At 41.1% G+C, this 22,660-nt stretch overlaps 1 protein-coding gene and 1 long non-coding RNA gene across 3 annotated transcripts in view; one reads left to right on the plus strand and one right to left on the minus strand.

The window, feature by feature from the left end:
• The window catches only part of LOC116066835 (inactive phospholipase C-like protein 2), a 35,390-nt gene extending 14,969 nt beyond the window's left edge, over window positions 1-20,421 (minus strand). The window contains exons 1-8 of one of the 2 annotated variants that reach the window (XM_031322974.2): window positions 20,176-20,421; window positions 6,261-6,362; window positions 5,896-6,045; window positions 5,560-5,720; window positions 4,562-5,030; window positions 3,199-4,425; window positions 2,870-3,119; window positions 2,424-2,710 (exon numbers count right to left, since the gene is read on the minus strand). In XM_031322974.2, coding sequence (XP_031178834.1) covers window positions 2,424-2,710; window positions 2,870-3,119; window positions 3,199-4,425; window positions 4,562-5,030; window positions 5,560-5,720; window positions 5,896-6,045; window positions 6,261-6,362; window positions 20,176-20,421 — 2,892 coding nt within the window. Of the gene's footprint in view, window positions 1-2,423; window positions 2,711-2,869; window positions 3,120-3,198; window positions 4,426-4,561; window positions 5,031-5,559; window positions 5,721-5,895; window positions 6,046-6,260; window positions 6,363-20,175 lie in introns of those variants that run through there. The other variant, XM_031322976.2, reaches the window with a different exon arrangement.
• LOC118493302 lies at window positions 19,484-22,149 on the plus strand. The gene is made up of 2 exons (XR_004895292.1): window positions 19,484-19,582; window positions 20,136-22,149. It is a non-coding gene; the product is annotated as an uncharacterized LOC118493302 (long non-coding RNA).
• The last annotated feature ends 511 nt before the right edge of the window (window positions 22,150-22,660 follow it).

Below are 22,660 nucleotides of genomic sequence, written 5' to 3' on the forward strand. Positions count from 1 at the left end.
TGAGGTCCAATACACTAAGCCAAAGAGACAAATATGCCAAAAAAATTACTTTTGTTTGAGGTCAGATAACTTAGAGTATTAAGACAATGATTGGAAGACAGAAGGTTTAGAGTTCAAATCCTATAGGGTGCAATTTAGTTACAAAACCTACATTACAGAATGTAGAATACAAAAAGATGTAGAGAAAAGTTTTGTTCCTTTTAGTCTCTATCCCAACCTGTTGTTTTAGAGAGATAAATGCACTTTTTGACATACTATAATATGACTCTTTTCCCGCGTTTTTTCGACATGCTATAATCTGACTTTTTTTCGACATGCTATACTATGACTTTTTTAACACTTTTTTCGAAATGTTATATTATGACTTTTTATGGCTTTTTCGACATGCTATACTATGACTATTTTTGACATACTATAACTTTTTTATCACGTTTTTGATATACCATACTATGACTTCTTTCGATATAGTATACTTTGACTTCTTTTAACACTTTTTTCGATATTACTTTTTTATAAATTTTTTCTACATACTATACTATGACTTTTTTATCACTTTTTCGACATACTATACTAAGACTTCTTTTATCACTTTTTTCGACATCTCATACTATGACTTTTTTCAACATGTTATACTATGACTATTTTTGACATACTATTCTATGACTTTTTTATCACTTTTTTCAACATGCTATACTATGACTTTTTTATTACTTTTTTCGAAATACTATACTAAGACTTTTTTATCACTTTTTTTGATATGCCATACTATGACTTCTTTTGATATAGTATACTTTGACTTTTTTATCACTTTTTTCGACATGCCATACAATGACTTTTTTTCACCATCCTATACTGAGACTTTTTAATCAATCTTTTCAACATACTATACTATGACGTTTTTAATATACCATACTATTACTTTTTAATGGCTTGTTTCAACATACTGTGCTATGACTTTTTCCAATATTCTCTGTTTGATGTCACAGTGGCTCAGTGGCTAACATGTTCCAAATAGCACTAGCAACTAGGAACTGCAGAGTCAGGTTCGATGCCCAGCAAAAGTTTTTTCGACATACTTTTTCGACGTACTATATACAATGACTATTTTGACATACTATACTTTTTTCACTTTTTTCGACATACAATACTATGACTTTTTTCTATATACTATACTATGACTTTCTATCACGTTTTTGACATGCTACACTATGACTTTTTTCGATATACCATACAGACGTGTGTGACGTTGTGAATGGCTTTTTTTCAACATACTGTGCTATGACTCCAAATGGCACCAGCAAATGTGAAGTATAAACTCTGACCCAGGTTCGATTCCCAGTATAACTTTTTTCGCCATACTATACAATGACTTTTTCATCACTTTTTTGACATACTATACTATGCTATTTTTGACATACTATGCTATGACTTTTTTCACTTTTTTCGACATACTAAACTATGACTTTTTTCGATATATACTATGCCTTTTTAATGACTTCTTTCGACATACTATACTATGACTTCTTTATCACTTTTTCCGACATACTATAGATGACTTTTTTATCATTTTTTTCGACATACTATAGATTACTTTTTTATCACTTTTTTCGACATATGACTTTTTTGATATACTATACTATGACTTTTTAATGACTTTTTTTCAACATACTGTGCTTTGACTTTTTGCAACATACTATATTACGATTTTTTTTTTAAGATTATTTTTTGGGGCATTTTCAGCCTTTATTTTGATAGGACAGGACTATTGATTTGTCCTCCTGCAGTTGTGTTGTAGTAGTTTAGGTTGAAACAGAACAAATCAAGAGATGTGGAAGCCAACAGTCTCACCACACTGACTAAATTACTTTTTTTATTGCCCCAGGGTGACACAAGCATGCACAGACCAAATTGCTGCCTGGCTCATAAAGGTTAGCTCATTTATTTTTTTAAATTGCAGAAAATTAGACAGTCTTCCCTTTCCTTCTTGTCAGTTGTACACAGTCATCACTGTTAAACTTCAATACACTGATAATGAGCAAGATAAATTAGATATTCTTGTTCATTAGCCATTCACTTACAATGAACAGGAATAAATATGATTGGGGCTGCAATGAACAATTATTTAAATTTTTAATCAGTCAATGTTGTTTTTTAAATAATTGATAAATTTTTAGTCTGTAAAATGTCAGAAATGTGTAAAAAATAAATAGCAATCAAATTTCCAATCGACATCTTCATATTGATTGTGTTGCGTAACCAACAGCCCAAAACCCAGAGATATTCAAAGCAGCAAATTGTCGCATTTGAGAAGCTGGAACCAGTTTATGTTTGGCATTTTTGCTTGATAAATGACTTTCAATTAATAAATACAATGAATAATTAATATGGTTACTTTTGCAAGCTAAATATTCACTCTTCCTCACCTGCATATTTTCCCTCAGGTCAGTGGCTTCTCTCAGCGGAGGAGCAGCCATCTTGAAAACCTCGTCCACAGCCCGGACCCCCAAGTCCCTCAGGGCGGTGTAGTCCCTCCCCTTGCGGGCCTTTCGCACAGACAGTCCCCTTTTGTAAGGCTTTCCCCCTCCTCGCCGATTGGTGAGGGCCACATGGACAAACAGCTTGGCGTGGGTAAGTTCCTCCCCTGTCAAAGACTGCAGTGGTACATGTCGGTAGCCCGGTTGAAGACAGTCCAGAGGGATGGTATACTGACCTGTGGTGGTAGGGAGATCACATTTAATTTAAAAGCATTTCAAAGAAATATGAAAACATGAGCGGTAATAACATTTTCCATCCACTCAAACCTAAACTATGATCTCGTCCATTGAGTCCATTTAGAGTAACCCTTCTGACCTCTGACTCTGACACCAACCTATGAAATCATCCCCTATGAAGTCATCATCCAGCACCACAAAGCGAACCATGGCAAGCTCCGGCAGGTTGATCTGGAACTCAAAGCTCTCATCAAAGACGGGGTTGTCCCCATTCTGTGTCACCGTCCTGGTGCGGCGCTCTGTGCAGTCAGCTGGGATGCCGTGGATCTCAACGTACACGTAGGGGTCCACCACATCTCCTTTGGCCCCCGCACCCTTCGGCTTGGGCAGGTTTTGGCCGCTTATCACCTGGGAGAAGAAACATATCCATGAGTTGAGAGGATTATTCAAGTTTAATATAACTTCACACTTCTTTATTCCACCACACCTTGACATGGAGCAGCTGTGGAGACACACCAGGCACTGTGTCTCTGGTGTCGGCACTGAAATAAGACACCTCCTGCCGCATGATGGCTGGCCGCAGAACATAACCACAGTTCCCGTTCTGCCTGAACCAGGCTGTGTTCAGGTCCATCATCAGTCCTGCTGTCTGAAAATTCATGGACACAATCTGGCAACCGCACTTCCACAGGTCCTGAGGGTTCATGTTGCTTGAATCAATACGCATGGGGCTGGGGTACACCCGCGACAGGAAATGCTTGTTGTGATTGACAAAGTCGCCAGGGCTCTCGCTAGCGAGACGCACGGCCAGAGACTCATGAAAGGAACACAGTTCCCAAGGGTTTTGGCTTTTGGATGATGTTGGGAAGTCAATAAAGAGGACTGAGCGGCAAAGAGTTACTAGGTCAGAGAGCTCCTTCAAGAGTTGGAAACGTTTGGGAAGAAGATGAGGAGGATTAGATTGAGTGACAGCTGTGAAAGAGACACTTTTCTGCACCATGTCCTTCTCATTTCCTCCAGGCACTGTCCCTCCACTGTTAGCCGCCGCCTTCATCCTTTGACACATCTCTGCCCCTTCATCCTCCTCACTAACCTCCCCGTCCTCCCCATCAGAACCTGGCCCCAACTTTTTACCCTTTAGGAGAATTCGATTCCTTAGGGCATGCGGCGATGGTAGGTATGACTCCCCTTCGTAAGGGGGATCTGTGTATAAACTCTTCCCTAGTATCCCTATGAGATGTTGCCACATCACTTTCTGTTGTTGAAGTGAACAGTGGTTCTCAATACATATAATTAATGGGTACTGTGAGGCCACAAATGCAAACTTTCCAATTGCTTCTAACACACAACGCAGGACCAGTGGTGGGGAGAGGGTGTGTCCAGTACACACCACCGGCTCCTCATCGGGGCCGTCCCAGACGTCCACCTCCACACATCGACAACCCATCTTGAGAGCGCGGATGTAGCCGGAGATGTCGGACGGTCCTCGAAACTGGTCCTCGATGAGGTAGGTGTTGTGGGAGGAGCTGATGTAGTAGTGAGACAAAGGCTGGGACATGTCCTGGCACACGGTGTCATGCTCCCTATCGAAGAGGTGGCACTCTGCCGAGGTGAGGTAGCTGGTGAAGCCATCCAGTGACAAGTATCCCTGCTGCCGGCCCTGCTCCGATGGCTCGTGGGCCTGGATGAGCTTCAGGCTGGTCTCCTCACTCACCTGGAGGATACAGTGAGAGAAGGGAATTGAGAGATAAAGGGGGAAATTGGACAGGGGTGTAATGACATACAACAGGAATGCTGGGATTGCATTTGTTTTCTGCTATTTGTATGCATGATTAATTTATGTTACCCACTTGAGCCATGCCTTGCTCAGCCTCGAGGAACCTCATCAGGTCCTTGGTGTCCAGGAACTCCTTGTTGCTAGAGAACTGCACCAACAGAAAGTAGATCTCCGGGCGTGTGCAGAAGTCATGGAAGACCTCGATGAACTCCTGCCTGGTGACTCCCTCATTTCTTCCTATTAGTCTTTTGTTTTCGCCATGATCTTTAACTCCAGATTTGGTATCTAGAGTAAGCCCACACATCCTCTCCCTAACCCTTTGAAGCTCTTTAAACCTGTGCTCCACTTTGCCTCTGCCCACCCCAGGGTTCACGCCCTGTATCAACTTAATGGCTAACTGCAAGCGGATCCCTTCCTTGGCATCTTCTTGTCCGTCCGATTCAGCAGCAGAGGAGAACCACTGCTCCAGCCAGCCAATTCGAAGGCTGTCCTGACTGCTGGCAAGCATGTCCAGGGCATGTTTCCCATATTGCATCAGATACCTGGAGGAAGATGAGAAAAGACAAGGCAGATGCAGTTGGACAGAATACTTTCCTTACGATGCTGCATCACAAACATTTTCATTTTCAGCTCACTTTCATTTCACTGACTCTCACATAAAACACCATAACTGCAGCAGTGGAATCAGTTCAAAGTTGAATCACATTCACGTCATTGCCCTTCATCACAAGAATGTCTCAAAGGACTACACAAAGAAATCAGCCCACCAAGATCTCACTATTCACCTAAATACAAGAAATACAAGAGAGAACGCAAAGCCTAAGACATGAGATATCATGTTGGACTGACATAACAGGCCTGAATAAATGAGCTAGCCTAGCCTACCCCACATGTACAAACCTCAGTACAACCACAAATTGATGTCAATTTTGTATCTACGTTGGCACCTTTAAGAAGCTCTGAAGATCAGAAGATTATTTACCTATCAAATGCGTGTGGTGTGTTTCTGGTACATGTTACATCACAGGTGTACAATGTAAGACTGCTCCTAGTTTTATTGTTGTGTCATACCTCAGGCCAGTCACCCAAATGTTAGCCACTTCAGCAGAGTTGGCCACCAGGTCCAAACTTTCAAACATCTCTCCATAGATGATAGAGAATGCACAGTCCTCTGAAATCTGCTCATAAACTCCACTGGTGCGGAAGGTTTCTGTGTTACGACCTGTCCGTACCTAGAATGTGAGACCATAAGTGATGCAAAAACCCACATCAGATATAATAAAAACAAATCAACTGCTTCCGTATGGTTCAGGGTTGTTTTTCATTGCCTTAGTCTAAAGGGATCAGTGAGGTCATTCATAAAGTCAAGGAGGGTTGATTCATAAAGTTTTTTCTCTGGACACTGACCTCTCGTATGGAGGCCAGCGAGATGCGAGCTTTGTCTGACTCCTTCTTGGATGGCTCCCAGCATAGAGCCTGGAGGCCTGCGTCCAGCAGGTAGTAACGCTGGTAAACACGTGAGTTGGTTCGAATTTTCTTCAGCTCAATCCCCTCCACCTGCAAGCAAGATATGGATGAAGTTGTCACACACTGACTATCAGTGTAGAGCTCACTCATTTTCACTTCTGAACAAACTCTGTTGAGTGTTTGACAGGCTCAAAAGCCTGTGATCTAACAGAAACCACTGATGCATGCACTGCACATTAAATATTTCATGCACAGATATGTAAGATGTATATTCTATGTAAAGGGTTACACTGTGGCTGACCCACCATGGAGTGGATACAGTCTGCAGCGCTGCTGATCTTCTTCTCTGACAGGCTGCTGCTGAAGGACACTGTCTTCTTCCTCTCCCGACCAGCACGTGACCCATCCTGATGAGGAGGAATGGAAGGAAGGATGAAAGGATAGAACAGACGAAGAAAGGGGGTGGGGGGATGCAATAAGAAGAAGACAGATAGTTATCCCTCTAAAGAGTAGGCTTTGCTTGGGCATGACAAAAACATTTTTTCCATCCAGAATGGATCTCAAAGGATTAAAAGGCATGTCAGTTTATATAATCATACATAAACACAGATTATTTCATCTACTACATAGAGCCTCCTCCTTCCAATCTGTTATTGTTTTTCCTGATGCTAAAAGCCTTTGCTTGCCCTTCACCATTAGACCATTAATCATACCTGACCAGACAGAGGCAGCAGGCAGCAGCATTCTAATTCTGCCCCTCCGCAACGACACTGCAGACCCAATCAGTTTATCTGAGCCGACCATCGGAGCTCATCCATCTGATGTATTGACCAATCAGATATCACCCCCAAGAGAACAGATAAGAGCGTATGTGGGCAAAGTTATACAATTATGGATATATTAGAGTCCTGATAAAATCCAATTAAAGACTTAATTGAAGCTAATCTAAGGCAGGATAAACAGAATGACATAATTATAGTTGATTTAATCCAAGTTGGGTGATGGAAGACACAAACACCCAAACCCTCAACATAGCCTTTGTCTTAAATATACTTATACATATATATATATTAGGGGTGGAACGGTAGGCTACATGTATTCGTATTGAACCTAAACGGTACGGGCGTCTCGGTTCGGTACATGAATTTACACGAATACACGGTATAAAAATAAATAAAACTCGCGTGCAAATGAATTAATGTAACGTGGAACTACTGTTAAATACGCGTTTCTTAGGGACACCTAATCTGTAGCCCCGCTTTAGCGCTGAAGCTCCCAAGCTCCGCCTACATGTCAAGTCGGTCCAGTGGCAGTGAGTCCACACCAGAGCCATGTCTTTCTCTATCACTCTGGTCCACGAAGCAAACTAGTCCCTTCCATATACAACCAAACACGGATGTACTGTAGCTGTATCCCTTCTTGCCTCGACCACAAATGGCTTCCAGGCCCATTTGCTTCGCTGTTTGCTCCGCTGTTAGCTCCGCTGTTAGCTCCGCCGTTAGCTGTTAGCTCCGCCGTTAGCTTCGCTTTTAGCTCCGCCGTTAGCTTCGCTGTTTGCTGCTAGCTCCGTTGTTAGCGTGTGAAGCTAACACCACAATTCGCCAACTGCTCTATGTAACCGAAGCTGCTCTTTTAACACCCCTGCTCTGTGCATTCACATGAGAGCAGCGCTTGTCTCCCATATCACACTACTAGCTGATTGTCTTATTTTGTTTACAAGTTCCAGATGGAGTCTGGAGATGATGTGGGGTAGCCTACTTATTGTTTACTGTTTACATCTTACTTTATATGCTTCAGGCTGTTGCAGCTAGCTCAGGGGAGAGACTGTATGACACTAGGTAGTACAGCCTGAGACATGCACAATAAAAAAATTGCCTTCTGCATTTTTGTTATGCTTTTCCCTCCATTACCGAACCGAACCGTGACTTCAGTGTACCGTTCCACCCCTAATATTATATATATAGGCCTATAAATGTATATATCTATACGTATACATATATATGTTTTATGCAGTATATATCTAGAAAATGCCAGAAAATACTTAAAAATGACCATCACAGTTTCCTAGGGTCCACAGTGACGTCTTCAAATTTTGCTTGTCCGCCCAACTGTCCAAAACTCAAAGATATTCAGTTTACTATAATGTAAGACAAGGAAAAGCAGCAAATACTCACAGTGGAGAATTTGTACCCTGCAAATATTGGGCATTGTTGCTGGGAAATTACTTAATAAATGAATCCGTTATCAAAATAATTGGCAATTCATTTTCTCGACTAACCGTTTCATACAGAATTCCAATAAAAATGAAATTTTGTTACTATGTCCTATTATCATAGTCTAGATTCAGATTTCTTTCAGGAAGTTGTTTTGTTTTGAAATAGTGAATAAATCTAAACAAAATTTACACATATGTCTGCAGTGGAAGATCAAATCCAGCAGCCTGTTGCTGCACCTAACAAATACATAAGGCTCAGTTGTTTTGGAGTATTTAAGAAGTCTAAATTGATCACTAGTAGACCGATCAATATTTTCATATTCATAATGAACATCAGTGAATACTGATCAGTGGCGGATTAATATCTACTTATCAGCATTTCTCTTTTCTTTTCATTCAAACAAGAGTTTACATGAACCTCAAGAGCACTTGGATCTTTTATGAGGGAACCCTTCATATGAAAGAAATGTGGGGGATATGAAGGACAAAAAGAGATAAAAGAAAGAAAGAGAGAAAAAAAGATCATGAACTGTGTGTTATCTAAAGAATATGAACATGTGAGAGAGGGGAAGCATAATTCACAGAGGATGAAAAGGTTTCCTTTAGAGGGAAGGCAGGGTGCCTAACCATCACAAATGCTCATAGAATTGTCTCATTAGGATGGAGAAGTGTTTCCAATGGCGACAAGTTTTTTATGGCCTGGGTGGCGAGGGAGGGAGGCGGCGCTCTAAAAATACCCTTGGTGCCAAGGGGTATGATAGAGGGAGTAAGAGGCGGTGTGGACAGAGAAACAGTTACTCTGAAAACTACAGAAAGCAAAAGGAAAAGCTCTGACAGTCAATTTTAGCACCTTACAAAATATATTAACAAAATAAAACCTGACCTGAGCTAATTGATGTGTGTTCTCATTACAGTAAAAAGCTACCCCCCTTCGGAGTGCTTCAGCAACTCAAATCAGCTAATTCAACCTCAAATAGAAAGACTCAGATGCAACTCCACACCAGCAGCAATTTATTTTGAAAACAGCACTGAATTTGAATCTGAAAGCTCATGGGAAGTTCCCCAGTGACGCACACACGAGACACACTTATTGATTTAGCTCACAAATACACACACGTGCATCTTCACACAGGAGTGCACAGTACCACCCTACTCAGTCACACTTCTCTCTAGGGCTGAACGATTTTTGAAAATAATCTAATTGCGATTTTTTTCCCCAAATATTGTGATTTCGATTCGATTATTTTTTTAAGCTCTTTGTCTTCTGTATTATTCAACAAAGAATAATATAATAATGTATAGTAGGAACACACAATTACACACTAGACAGTTAAATAAGTAAAAATATAGTACTACACACACACACACACACACACACGTAATTTTTTACAGTGCACAGAGGGGATCTGCCTCCAGCCCCTCCCAGTGTAGCACAGTGTAGCGTTAGCATGCTAGTTGATGCTTTCTCTACGGAGTACAGACTGATGGTGACAGGCACCGGAGATTAATGTTGGTCTCAATCTATATCTCTTCCTCTGTTTGTGTGTGTGTGTGTGTGTGTGTGTGTGTGTGTGTGTGTGTGTGTGTGTGTGTGACATTTGCGGTAATGGTCCCTGTGTGGCTGTACCAGCACCAATCGCAGTGCGCACCTTACCCAATTAGGAAACTCCACATAAATAAGTTGGTCTCCACAGACATGCATGTGACCAATAACAAACATGTCATCCCTGATTAATAGACAAGCAATGGAAAGATATTATATTGAAGCAACCTAATAAGCATCATATGGTGTGTTGTGTGCATGTCACAAGCTGTGCTTGCAGCAGGGGAAACACCAGAATTCTATCAGTGGCCTGTTCAACAGTTGGGATTTAATTATCTCGCTGTCCTGCACGCCCACCTCTGTTAGCCTACAACATAAATTACTGATAGAGAGAGAGACAAATCCAAAGAATGCTGACGTCACTGTAGACTCTGAATCAATTATCCTGACAGGATAAAACAAGAGGGCACAGATTAATCTCCAAGTAGATAAGCATATGAATAAAATACAAATGTAAATTTATTGATTTTTCGATGCAAAAAACCCACACACTGTCCAACCAGATTAGAGTACACACAGACACACATAGACACACACATAGAAAAACAAAACAAGTGCAGCTTCTACCCACTGATAAAAAAAAATTCCATTCGACTTTAAGCTCTGTTTGAATGTCTCCGTCATAAATGCCCTATTTCGTTTTTCTGACTGGGGAAGATGAGTCCCCAAAACCACCACTGTGCTTCAAAACAGGAAGCCGCCTGTCAGCTTGTCACAGAGAGCTTCCTGTGGCTCAGCTAAGAACCATGTGAAGCGACAATACAGAGGACAAAGAAAGAACGAAAGAACAAAAGGATTCGTGATAGAGCAATACAGTAAAACCTCATCACTCCTGATTATTGATACATTAGTTGTTATTTTTAGGTTTAAAACATATGCGAGCCCAACAAGTGATAAACATTGAGACCAAAAAACCCATTCAGATACTTTTGTAGCAATCAATAGCCACGTAGACAGAATGTTTTTCTTTGTTTATACATTAACACAACCTGTTGAATATACAGTATAGGTCCTACTTCAGCAGTATTTCACAGAGGTTAAGTAGTTATTTTCCATCTGCCAGTTTTTATCTGATGGAAACACATAAAAGATTACAGTTTAAATGAATTTGGAAAATATAATACAATATAAATACATTTTACACACTGCTATGTGATTATTAATGTTCCTGATAGGACATCTAGACTGACTGAACTGTAGTGACAGATGGACGGATGAAGGGCGAGAGAAATGGGGGAGACTGTGTGGCAGAGCAGATTGGACGCAGTTATCAGAGAAGGACCCACAAGATGACAGAGAGACATTACAGAAAGTTGAAACTTGAGAAGAGGACACATATTAACTAAACAAGAGGAAAAAGATGAGCTAGAGGACGGATGGAGAGAAATAAATAGAAGCTCTTTGGCAGATTAGTGTCTATGTTTATATGTACAGGCACAGCGCCTCTGCCCTTGGTATTTGCCTGTAGGTACCAGCATAGCCTTCATTAGCCATCTGACATGCATGCATAGTATGATGTGTATGAGCGTATGCAACAAGCCTGTATCACTAATTACAGCAGCTCAGAGTCCACAGAATGAAGATGTAGGTCATTAGTGGGTGTCATCTTTGATCCACTAATTAAGAGAGACAGAAAATCAGAGAAAGCTTGGTTGTTAGGGGAGACAATGTAAACTATAGAGGAGTGGAAATTGGTAGGAAGGCAGAACTGTCATCCCTGTGGCCTTGTGTTTGACGGCAGATGATGGATGATTAATGGCGTAGGTTATTTCAGTGCCTGTCACCCTGGAGGAGGGGGGGTGGGAGGTAGAAACATGGGGAGATTTGCTCTGAGGTTTATTTGAATTGTGTTAAACTCAACACTCACAACAGGGTGCCGGCAGCCACCAACATGTGTGTGTATCGTATCATCACTTGATACCATTGCTACGGAATAATTGCTTCTGATTGGCGGGCAGGTGTCCATTAGAACTGCATAGGAGAACATAGTTCCAGTCAACCACTTACCCACCACTCTGAATCACTGCACAAGGCCATTACACTGCAGGTAACCATAGCAATACTAATGCTTAATGCTATGTACCAGTAAAGTCTAAATGATAAAACTGACCTTAAATGTTGGTTACTCAGGCTACATACAAACTAAAATAATGGATGACAACTTACACACAGCCACTCTTTTCTTCTTTGATACGCTGGCTACATGTAGAAAATTATAAGTGCACTCGGAAAGCGCAGACCTCCGCCAAGGCATGCCCTATTTAACAATGTTAATGCAGTGTACATTTTTTTTCGATAATTCCGATACAAAATGAATGCAGCACAAATGCCCTATCTCAAAATGATAACAAAAGTTAAACAATTTGTGTATCCGCCCCCTGATTTGGATCAGTTCCAAAATATAATGGGTTCTTCCTTAGCCCATGCTTCACCCTTCCACCAAGTTTTATGCAAATTGGGCCAGTATTATTTGTGTAATCTTGCTGACAGACAAACAAACAAAAGGACTAATCAAACCTAAAACATTAAACATATTCCCCCTTGGCGGAGGTAATAATGGACTCAGTGGGGAAACACCATTCTGACTCATGTAGGCCTAATGCTGGTCTTTACCTTTACGTTATTATTTTCTTAAATCCGGACTAGAACTGAAATGATTAGTCGATCAATAGATTGGTCCATCTACCTAAAATGTATTTAAAGCAGCCATATTATGCTCATTTTCAGGTTCATAATTGTATTTTAAGGTTGTACCAGAATAGGTTTACATGGTTTAATTTTCAAAAAACACCATACTTTTGTTGTACTGCACCGCTCTCTCTCACTGCTGCAGATCCTCTTTTCAGCTGGTCTCTGTTTTAGCTACAGAGTGAGACCCATAGACTGTATATAAGAATGGACCAACAGATCCCGTTGCTCTGGACGGAGACCAGTGAAGGCCGTTAGAAGTACTTTTCCGGTGAGCGCTGAGCGTTACTGTGCAGCCTCCAACTGAGAGAGACGACGTAAATATGCCGTGAGCAACCTGTCTGAAAGTTGTAAGTCTTCTGGTAGCTGTGCCAAGAGAAATCTCAATCATTCCCAATCTTGCAGAGACGGAGAGCGTAGGTATATGTAAGAAGATAACATAGGCACAGGCTAATTACTGCTAACTAAAATGCTAGTTAACATTAGTAATTACACTTAAACAGCTAATGTGAGACGAAACTGCCTGCACGTTTCTCCTGTACTATACGGTAATTCCTCTACTATGCGACAGTAAGTCGCGTGGTTATGACACAATTGTTAGCCTATTTTTACAAAAACGTCTGCTACGGAGCCATAACGTGAGGTACAAGGTAATGGAGCCTTTTATACATTGTCGTGTTTCTTTAGAAATAAACAATGGACAAACAGAGTCTTTAAACATTTCAGATGTAAAGTTATTCACTGTCAAAGTGGCGCCAAAATGAATGGCAGTCAATGGAATGCTAACGGGGGGTGATCGCTTTGTAGCATTAAAATGGCGCCATAGGAGGTTCGCGGTCCGAGGAGAAGCTTACCCCCTTGGTGAGATCTCTTTTCTTCTTCTTCTTCTTCTGTACTATCTTTGATTGCACTCGCATATGCTCAGTAGCTCAGATGTAGATCATGTCAGCTAGCTAGCTCCATAGACAGTAGAAAGAAAGGCTGTTTCTACAACTTCGGTCAGTTACAAGGCAGGATTAGCTGGGAGACTTCTAAATGAGGGCGCACATGTAAGTAGTTCTTTTGTAGATTATGGTGAACTTGTGTGTGTTGTAGCAGTGCTTTGCTATTGAGAACGAGGTAGCATGCTAGCGTTAGCATTAGCGTTAGCATTAGCATGCTAACGCTAACGCTATGAGCTAATGGTTGCGGTTAGCCTGCTCGTTTCGGCTTGTGACGTCACAAGCCGTGCAGATTTTGAACAGCTCACCCAGAGACTGAAGGCAGGACACATTCAGAAAGCGTATCTCACTCTAAACAGCATGGATGGATTTTTTTCAAAGTTTGTATGTGTGTGGAAGCACCAGAGACACAACATAACACCCCAAATCCCAGAAAAAGTGATTTTTTTCATAATATGGGCACTTTAAAAGAATTACAAAAAAATCATGACTAAAAGTATACAGCCATGTTAGTTGCTCAGTGAAGCTGTAGGCCTACTAATGCCAAGCACAGCTGCTGATGTTTAGCAGGTATTACGTTTACTATGTTCACCATCTTAGTTTAGCGTTTTAGCATGCTAACATTTGCTAATAGGCACTAAACACAAAGCACAGCTGAGGCTGATGGGAATGTCATCAGTTTTGCAGGAATTTGGTCATAAACCAAACTATTTATAAAATATTTTTTTTATCTGATGATAGCACTAGATGAAAAGTCCCCAAAGTCATTACAGTTCATCCTGAGGGGACATTAAGTAACAAATGTTATGGCAATCCACCCAATATTTGTTAAGATATTTCACACCCAGAATTTTCTGACCTTTTCTAGAATTAATTAATCAATGAATCTAAAAAATAACTGTTATATTAACTGGCTATCAAACTACTTGGTATTCACTGCCATAACCAGGACATCTTCATTGGTATCGCTTACTAATTACAAAGTATGTAATAATCACACCATCTGTGTCTATGTGTGTGTGACTGCAATAGAAGATGTGGCATTGGGGTCAAACAGGAAGCACTGTGTGGTCAAGTCATTCTGTCATGTATGGGAATACTGTTCAACAGAAAATGTGGTGAGCATTCACAGTAACTCAGCTGCTCAGTCTGACTATAAACCCCTGCCCTTGTGGTAAGAAGAGCTGCAGATGCTCTTTTACGCCTCAAACCTTTGAAGTCCCATGTGCGCTTAAGCACACATACACACAATCAAACACACACACACACCACACAAAATGAAACATGTAAAAGGTTCATCTTGTCAGAAATCTAACTGCGATTTCAGCTGACAAACGTCACAGAGGCATTTACTGAAGATAGGAGGACCACTGAAACCAAGAACAGGCGGTTGGAGACTTGAGTCAGGCATCAGCATTTCACATGCCTCCATGATGACCTAGGTGAGGTTACTAACAGGCACAAACACAGACATCCATACACATACACACATGCATGGCTGGATGTATATTATAAATGTAGAGTGTGTATGTGGAGCAACTCAATTGCCAAAGGAGCTCAGAGTAGTAGCATGTCCTGTGGCTCCATCACAATCAGAGAGGTTGATTCCATAGAAACAGAATGAGAGTAGAACGGACATTTGCCGTGGCCATTTGACATATGAAAAAAAATGGTGACCAGCTCATTGACCATAAATAGAATGAGTTAGCCAACGGTATACAGAAAAATGTCAGCTGCTCTGACCATCCTGCTATATTGATTTGAATAGGAATGTCTGTTCTACTCTCAGTCTATTTCTATGGTTTATCCTCTCCCTGTGCTGTGCAGGGATCATTCGTCTGCAGGCTAAAGTGTTTTAAAGCAGGCTAAAGATGCTGATTTGAACTGCAGGCGGTACTCAGGGCTGCTCTGACTCAAACTACTGCCTCTTCCAGCTGTATGCTAATGCTGCTCCCTCAGTCTGAAAAACACATACACAAAACAGACATCAGCCACCTAGGCCAAAATGAAATACTTCACTTGCGCGTACATGCATATTTCACTTGCGCATACATACATATTTATTTGAACCCAAACCATGATCTTTTCCTAAAACTAAACTGAAGTATTTTGGGTTGGATTCACAACGTTAACCATGTGTGACGTTAACTTAAGTTGCTATAAAAAGGTGGCACACCAACTGCAAATAACATGTAAGAAGTCGTGAAACTCAGAAAATAACAAGTCAGCTTAATGTAAAAACGGGTTTCTCATGGGATGCAAGTGAAAGTCTTGTGTTTGACTCATTCATTCCCCATAATGATCTACCTGATTCTCTACAAAAAGGCCAAGGGGTAGGCTGGATGTCAGCATTTATCCCACCTTCATCCCAGCACTCTACGTTAGTGGTGTCAACAATAATCGATTCGGCAATGCATCGCAATGCGGGGCATGCACGATTCAGCATCGATGCGGCAAAGTGCCATAATCGATTATGTCACTGTTTATTTTCTGGCCTTGAGTGAACAATAAAGTTGTGAAGTTTCAATTACTTCCGGGGGCATAACAACAACAATGAAGATGGCTGAGGCGGAGGGAGATGACCGCGATAGACGGGTAATTAAAAACGCACCCAAAGCTTGGAAAGCGGACATCTGGGCACATTTCGGATTCTACGAAGTTAATGGAAAACTAGACAAGACTTACGCGGTGTGTAAAACCTGCCACACTAAAATCAAGCACGTTGGCAATACAACTAACTTCACGAACCATGTTGATCGTTGGCATCCTGAGTTGGCTTCAACAACAACAACAAATCATCACTCATTCAAAGCACTGAAAGCAGTGATTTGTGTTTTCTTTTTCAGGTTTGAAAATGCCATATCCAATACCCTGTACCATTTTATTTTATTTTATTTAATGACATTTATGTCAAAGATACAGGAGAGTGAAAATACACACATAGCAGCCAATAAAATCTGTTGTTCAATATCTGACTGCTTGTATTGCCTCATGACTGATGAAAAATTTGCCTTGTTGTGTGCAGTAGAATTTTGATGCATCGCAATGCATCGTAGAATCGAATTGAATCGAATCGTTACCTGGTGAATCGTAATCGAATCGAATTGTGAGGGCAGTGCCAATGCACACCCCTACTCTACGTACATCTGGCAATTATGATACTTGAAGTTGACTACTATTGTTTTCCGCAGCTGTTGCAATGGATTGATCACAAAGGGAGTTATGAGCAAGCAAAGAGACAGCTTTACCTGAGCTGCATTATTGCATTTTGCCTCCACCTGTCTTAACCTCTTCATTTATGTTATTGGCGGTTGATGTGCCACCTTGTTGTAGCAACTTTAAGTTAACGCCACATGTGGTTATGTTGTGAATCCAAGCAACAATAATTGGTTAGTTTTAGGAAAAGATCATGGTTTGAGTTAAAATAAGTATGTTTGTTACGTGAGTTAAATAATCAATAAATAAGTCACTAGGTGGTTGTAGACTGGACCCTAACTTTCTGTAAGAAAGTCCTGTGTGTTTACGCACTTCACCGTACATGCCATACTTATGCACACATACATACATACTCACACGTTATGCATGTATGTGCAAGTGAAGTATGTATGTGCAAGTGTTTAGTACCAGTATATATGCATGTGCAAGTGAAGTATGTATGTGCAAGTGAAGTATTCAATTTTGGCCTAGGAGGCTTCTCATACCAAAATGTATGCACACAAACACACACACACACACACACACACACACACACACACACACACCCATTAGACAGAGATATACCATATTTGCACACTTATGTGAACACACTCTAAAATATGCTGTCCAGTAAAAACATATCTCAAAATTTGAAAAAAGGAGTTAACCATTTTTGGAAATAGGCCCACACTTTTTTGCTGAGAGTTAGATGAAAAGATCGATACCTCTCTTGGATCATTCGGTTAGATATTACGCTGGAGCCAGGAGGTTAGCATAGCTTAGCATAAACACTAAAAAAGGGGGGGTAACAGATAGTATGGTTCTACACTTGTGCTTTTGTGCACATTCAACAAACAACATATAACAAGTTAATTAGTGAGCTTTAGGTGCTGACGTGCAGATTTGTTATCTTTGGACAGAGCCAGGCTAGCTGTGTCCCCTTGCTTTCAGTCGTCATGCTAAGCTATGCTATGCTAAGCTAAGGTTTATACTGAACGGGCAAAAATGAGTGGTATCAATCTTCTTATCCAGCTCTCAGCAATAAAGCAAATTTACATAACCCAAAATGTTGCAATATTCCTTTAGTTTTTTTCAGATTAGTTAACACTTAAAGAGGTGAGGCAATTATTGGCTTATATCCCATTAAAACCCCATTAGATTATTATATTAAAGTGCATTGTTTTTCTTGGTTATTAAAAAGTTGAGAGTGCCCACATATACACTATCTCTCTCACACACACACACACACACACACACACACACACACACACACAGGAGCACATTAACATGCCAACCATGTATTTCGGAGTCTCATGCTGGCATGAGTAACGAGAGAGCTGGGAAGCTGATATTTGTTTTGCCTAGCTGTGTTTTACTAGAAGGCAGGTCTGTGCAAGAGTGTGTGCTTGTGTGTGTGACTGAATGTGTGTGTTTTAAAACTAAGAGAGAGACAAAGAGAGTGTCTGATGGTTATCTACATCAAGATGAACTTGAAGCATAAACTGAGTGGGCACCTGATTCTGCATCTCCTTCACGGACAGAATAAATGAGAGGACAGCAGACAGCATGAAGTACTGATAAAATGCAATTAAGGGTACTCTCATTACTTCAGCCGAAGCGAATGGAAGCACGCACGCACGCGCGCATACACACGCGCATACACACACACACACACACACACACACACACACACACACACACACACACACACACACACAATCCCATGACTCCTGTGAAAAGTGGTCTGGAATGTCATGTTTCCTGTTTATCTGCCTACATACCACCACATACTCCTATTGTGTGGAATCCTGAGTTTAGCCATAGGGGTAATTTATGAAACAGCACAACACACTGCTGTGTTGACATGTGGATTGATAACTCCTGAGCTCGATCTATCCCAAGCCTCAGCTGTTTATGGTGAAAGCATAAACGTATACGTGCACTGCTGTGCGAGACGGCTGGTTGATTGCTGAATGTTCTCAGCATTAAATGTGCCCACTGAACTGAACCTGAAGTCAGATACATCCTCATACCACAAATGCATGCTTCAATACATGGGATGCATATGCAATGTACAGCGTTTTTTTTCCCACACTGTCATGCATTACAACTCTTTGGAGTCATGTTTTGGATGCAGTCAGAACTTATTTAACGCCATTTCTGACCCAGCATATAGAGATAACAGAACTTCCCTGAAGCAAACAGTGTTTTTAAACCCTCTGTTTCAGGTTGGCTGCAATGTCGTAACAAAAAAGAAGACAGACAAGACCAGGCCTGTGTGTTGGCAAATAGGTGAGAAACATTGAAAAAAATAGTGTGTTACGCATCATCACCAACTGCTCATGACTTAATAGCAATATTGCAACATGAACCTTGCGAGAAAATTGGCCAACTGGCCGGCTTCCTGTCTTGCAGAGTGGGAGCCAATCAGACACAGATGAAGCCATATTTAAATAATCATGTCTTTACAGGCAGTAGCTCTGGAGACAAGCAGCAACTAGGGATCAATACAAGACCTCTATGCCAAGAGGACTGAAACCATAAAAGGCCAATGTCAATGGATGAGTTATTGATAAGATGTTGTTATTGACAATACTTTAAATGCCTTATGAGTAAAATAAACATAAACTGTTGTGATATCTATTTCAAGGACGTTATACAAATAAACTTAATATTTGCTTAAATCTGAGCTCAGATCAGGGTAGGCTGTGGGGTTAATTGGACAAGGGTACACAGGGGGCGAAGTGAATGCAATTTCTCATTTTAATAAAAGACTGCAGCAGGTGCTTTCACTTATTAGTTCCTGTTCCTCCTCCTCCTCCTCCTCCTCCTCCTCCTCCTCCTCCTCCACTCTGGCTGATTAAGTGCTAATAAGTGACATTGCCTGCTGTTGTCTGTGGCTGGAACAAAGCCTTGCATATCAACCCTATGGCACATATGATTGAAAAGCTCCGAAATTGAATGCTTTTTCTGGAGTCCTGTGAGGTCAGTAGTCAAGGCTTGAGGTCTAAATGTATGACAGGCAGCATTTAAACATCCTAAATGTGACATGATGCACATTTTTAAGCACAAAATACTTCTACTCATTCGTCTAAATTTCTTCAACAGCATTGAAACATGAGGGAAATGAGGTAACTGATAAATGTGCTGTTCGAGACAGATGAAGAGGAAGTTGACAGGAAACAGAGACAGTGTATTAACCGTTTATTTTCAGGTTTCAGGTAGATGATGTCAGCAGTTTATGTCAGAGGGAGAGCTATGTGGCTGTGTGTGTGTTAAGTCACCACATCTATATGCACAACTCAGTAGTAATTTTATAGTGGCATTGTATTTTTTGTAGGACTATTTTTTTTTTTTTTTTTTTTTTTTTGCTATGGCACCAGCATTACATTCGTGCAGGGGCTTGTACTGCAATCAAGTAGCCATATCCTGCTTTGTCATATATTTTATGGAATCATTACTTATTGTTTAAGGTAGACTTGCAACAGTTTGCATGCATGTTTTATTTGTTTATAGTGTTTCCTCTTGTATTTAAAAGCAAGACGAGCTGTTTTCTCCTGACGGAAACGATGGCCTACCTTGATCAGACTGCTGCGTCGAGGAATTGGTTTGGAGGCTGAAACTGAACCCGCGCTCTCCGACGTCGGGGACTCGCAGCTGGATTCGTTTTGGACCCTCTTCACGGTGTCTGACACGCTGCAGTTTCCGTTTGACACCGGCTCTCCTCGGTGCGTCTCCAGACTCATTCCGGCTCCTCCTGACGCAGCCTTCCAGCCAGCAACCGGCAGACCGACGGCTCTTTTGTTCTCTCCAAATTCAGCCATGGTGACACGTTTTTTTTGGGATTTCTCAGATCTCTTGAAAGCGCCGGGGCTCCGAACGCAACAGCGCTGCACGCGGACGCAGACGTGCCATCATTTGAAGTGAGCGATAGGCGACCGTGCGCCAAGAGCAGAGGAAACTTCTCTCTCTCTCGCTCTCTCTCTCTCTCTCTCTCTCTCTCTCTCTCTCTCTCTCTCTCTCTCTCTCTCTCTAGGTGACAGGAGGAGAGACAGCCGAGCGACAGCAGTGACCGACACCTACTAGACCTCGACCGCCAACACTCAACACATCTCCGGCCGCTATGTGCGCTTACGTTCAGGAAATGCACATGTTATGGCTGTCTGCTCCTCCTCCGCCACCGCCGCCTTAATACATCCTCTTCCCACTGTGCTAAAGAACAACGTAGCCTACACCATGATGATTTCTACATAACATCAGCTCCTACTGTCTCCCTCTCGCGCTGTCTCGCTCCAGTCTTCATCAGCAGCCACTGGGTTTATGAGTGCAGCGGGCCAACATCTGTCACCGCTCTGTCAGATGGCTTGTTTGTTCTTTTCTGGTTCTCCAGCAACGGAGTGTGTGTTTTATTCGTGCTACTTTCTATTAATGGTTGATATGCTTTATAGATGATCCGCCAATTTTGGGTGACAAGTTGTGGAATATCTCCTTAATTGGTTTGATAGTTTATTTCTAGAAAAGGGCTGCAGAATAGCTTGACCAGAATCTATTCACTAACAACTTTTGAACATTTACAACTGCCGATTTGGTAATTAAAACCCCCTATTAATGACTTAGTAACGTGCACAGCTGCAAACATGACAATGAAATCCTTTTAATAATCACTTAGTAATATAGCTATTTATAACCGAATACCGTATATTAAACCCTTTATTAATGACTTATTAACATCTATAACTGCAGACTTGGTGATTAAAACCCTCTTAATGATTTATTAGCCTCTTTGTAGACTAGATATTCAAACCCTTTATTATTTACTTGGCAATAGTAGAAAGCATGATTATGTCATCCGTCTATGCCTTGAAAAAGTAAGCTATTGTCAGGGTATATTTGCAGTTTAGACTTGCACTCAAATTAATATTCTTTTCTGGTATGCACTTTTGAGACAGTCCCTTGCATACCTAAACACAGTAGAATGCACCATCAACTGCCTCTCTAAATTTCAATTGAAATCAAGGTCAGGGATTTTGCTCAAGGATTCAGGGGGACATTTTTGTGATGCATTGCTCAGGGATAAATGCCAAGATGCATTCCTCAAGGGTAAATGTCAAATAAAACGAATGAGTTTACTTCTTTTTTGCCCTAAATGCAATTACTAGAATTTAATAAATTCTCAGTAAGAAAGTATAGAGAGCAGTGCATGCAGGTCCTATGGGTAGACTGGTTTTCATATTTTCTGAACTGCAGTGTTTCTGTGACTCTGCAAGACGACAAACACCACGCTCCAAATAGCTGAAATGATTTTGCTTGTTGACACGCAGTTATACCAATACTCAAACCAAATCAAGGTCAGTGCAACGTTCACTGATGTGAAACCAATGTGTTGTGTGATTTATGTGATGAAGGTTCCCTCCATTTTAATCGAATTCCCCCGTAACAAAACAGTCTACAGAGTTAATCATTTAAATCTGAAAAGACAGGATGTTCTTCCATTTCATTATCAGCTCAACATTAACATATGGTGACTCCAGTAAAAGCTGTGCACCAGGGTGTCCTTGCTCAAAAACTGAAGTAGAATTTTTGTAATGCAATACTAAGTAAACAGAGGTCTCACACTCTCATAAGTGTTGGAGGACATGTCTGTGTTTTGCTCTTCTTGGCAGTTCAGTTGGCTCATTTTTTTTTTAAAGGGAAATGATCCATTTAGCTTTCTAGGGGGCTCTTTCTGAAGGACATTTACACATTAGCTTAAGGAAGAGCTGAAGGGACTAGATAGAGGATGACTAAACTGGAGCTGGGGTCAGAGGTTTAGAGGTTCCCTAAGTTACAGGACGGATACTAGAGATAACAGAACTAAACTGGAGCTGGAGTCAGAGGTTCCCTAAGTTACAGGACGGATGCTAGAGATATGCTGAGTGCATCAGAGTGCATTAATACAGCATCAGCTGCACAGCACCACTCACAAGCCATCTGATCTAAAGTTATAGGGTTGAGTATGTGAAACTATACACTGGGGTTTTAATGCAAAAACATTCCTTACACAAAAGTTTGCAAAATTGAATT

This window comes from Sander lucioperca, chromosome 16 (genome assembly GCF_008315115.2).
Source record: "Sander lucioperca isolate FBNREF2018 chromosome 16, SLUC_FBN_1.2, whole genome shotgun sequence".
Classification (NCBI taxonomy): Eukaryota; Metazoa; Chordata; class Actinopteri; order Perciformes; family Percidae; genus Sander; species Sander lucioperca.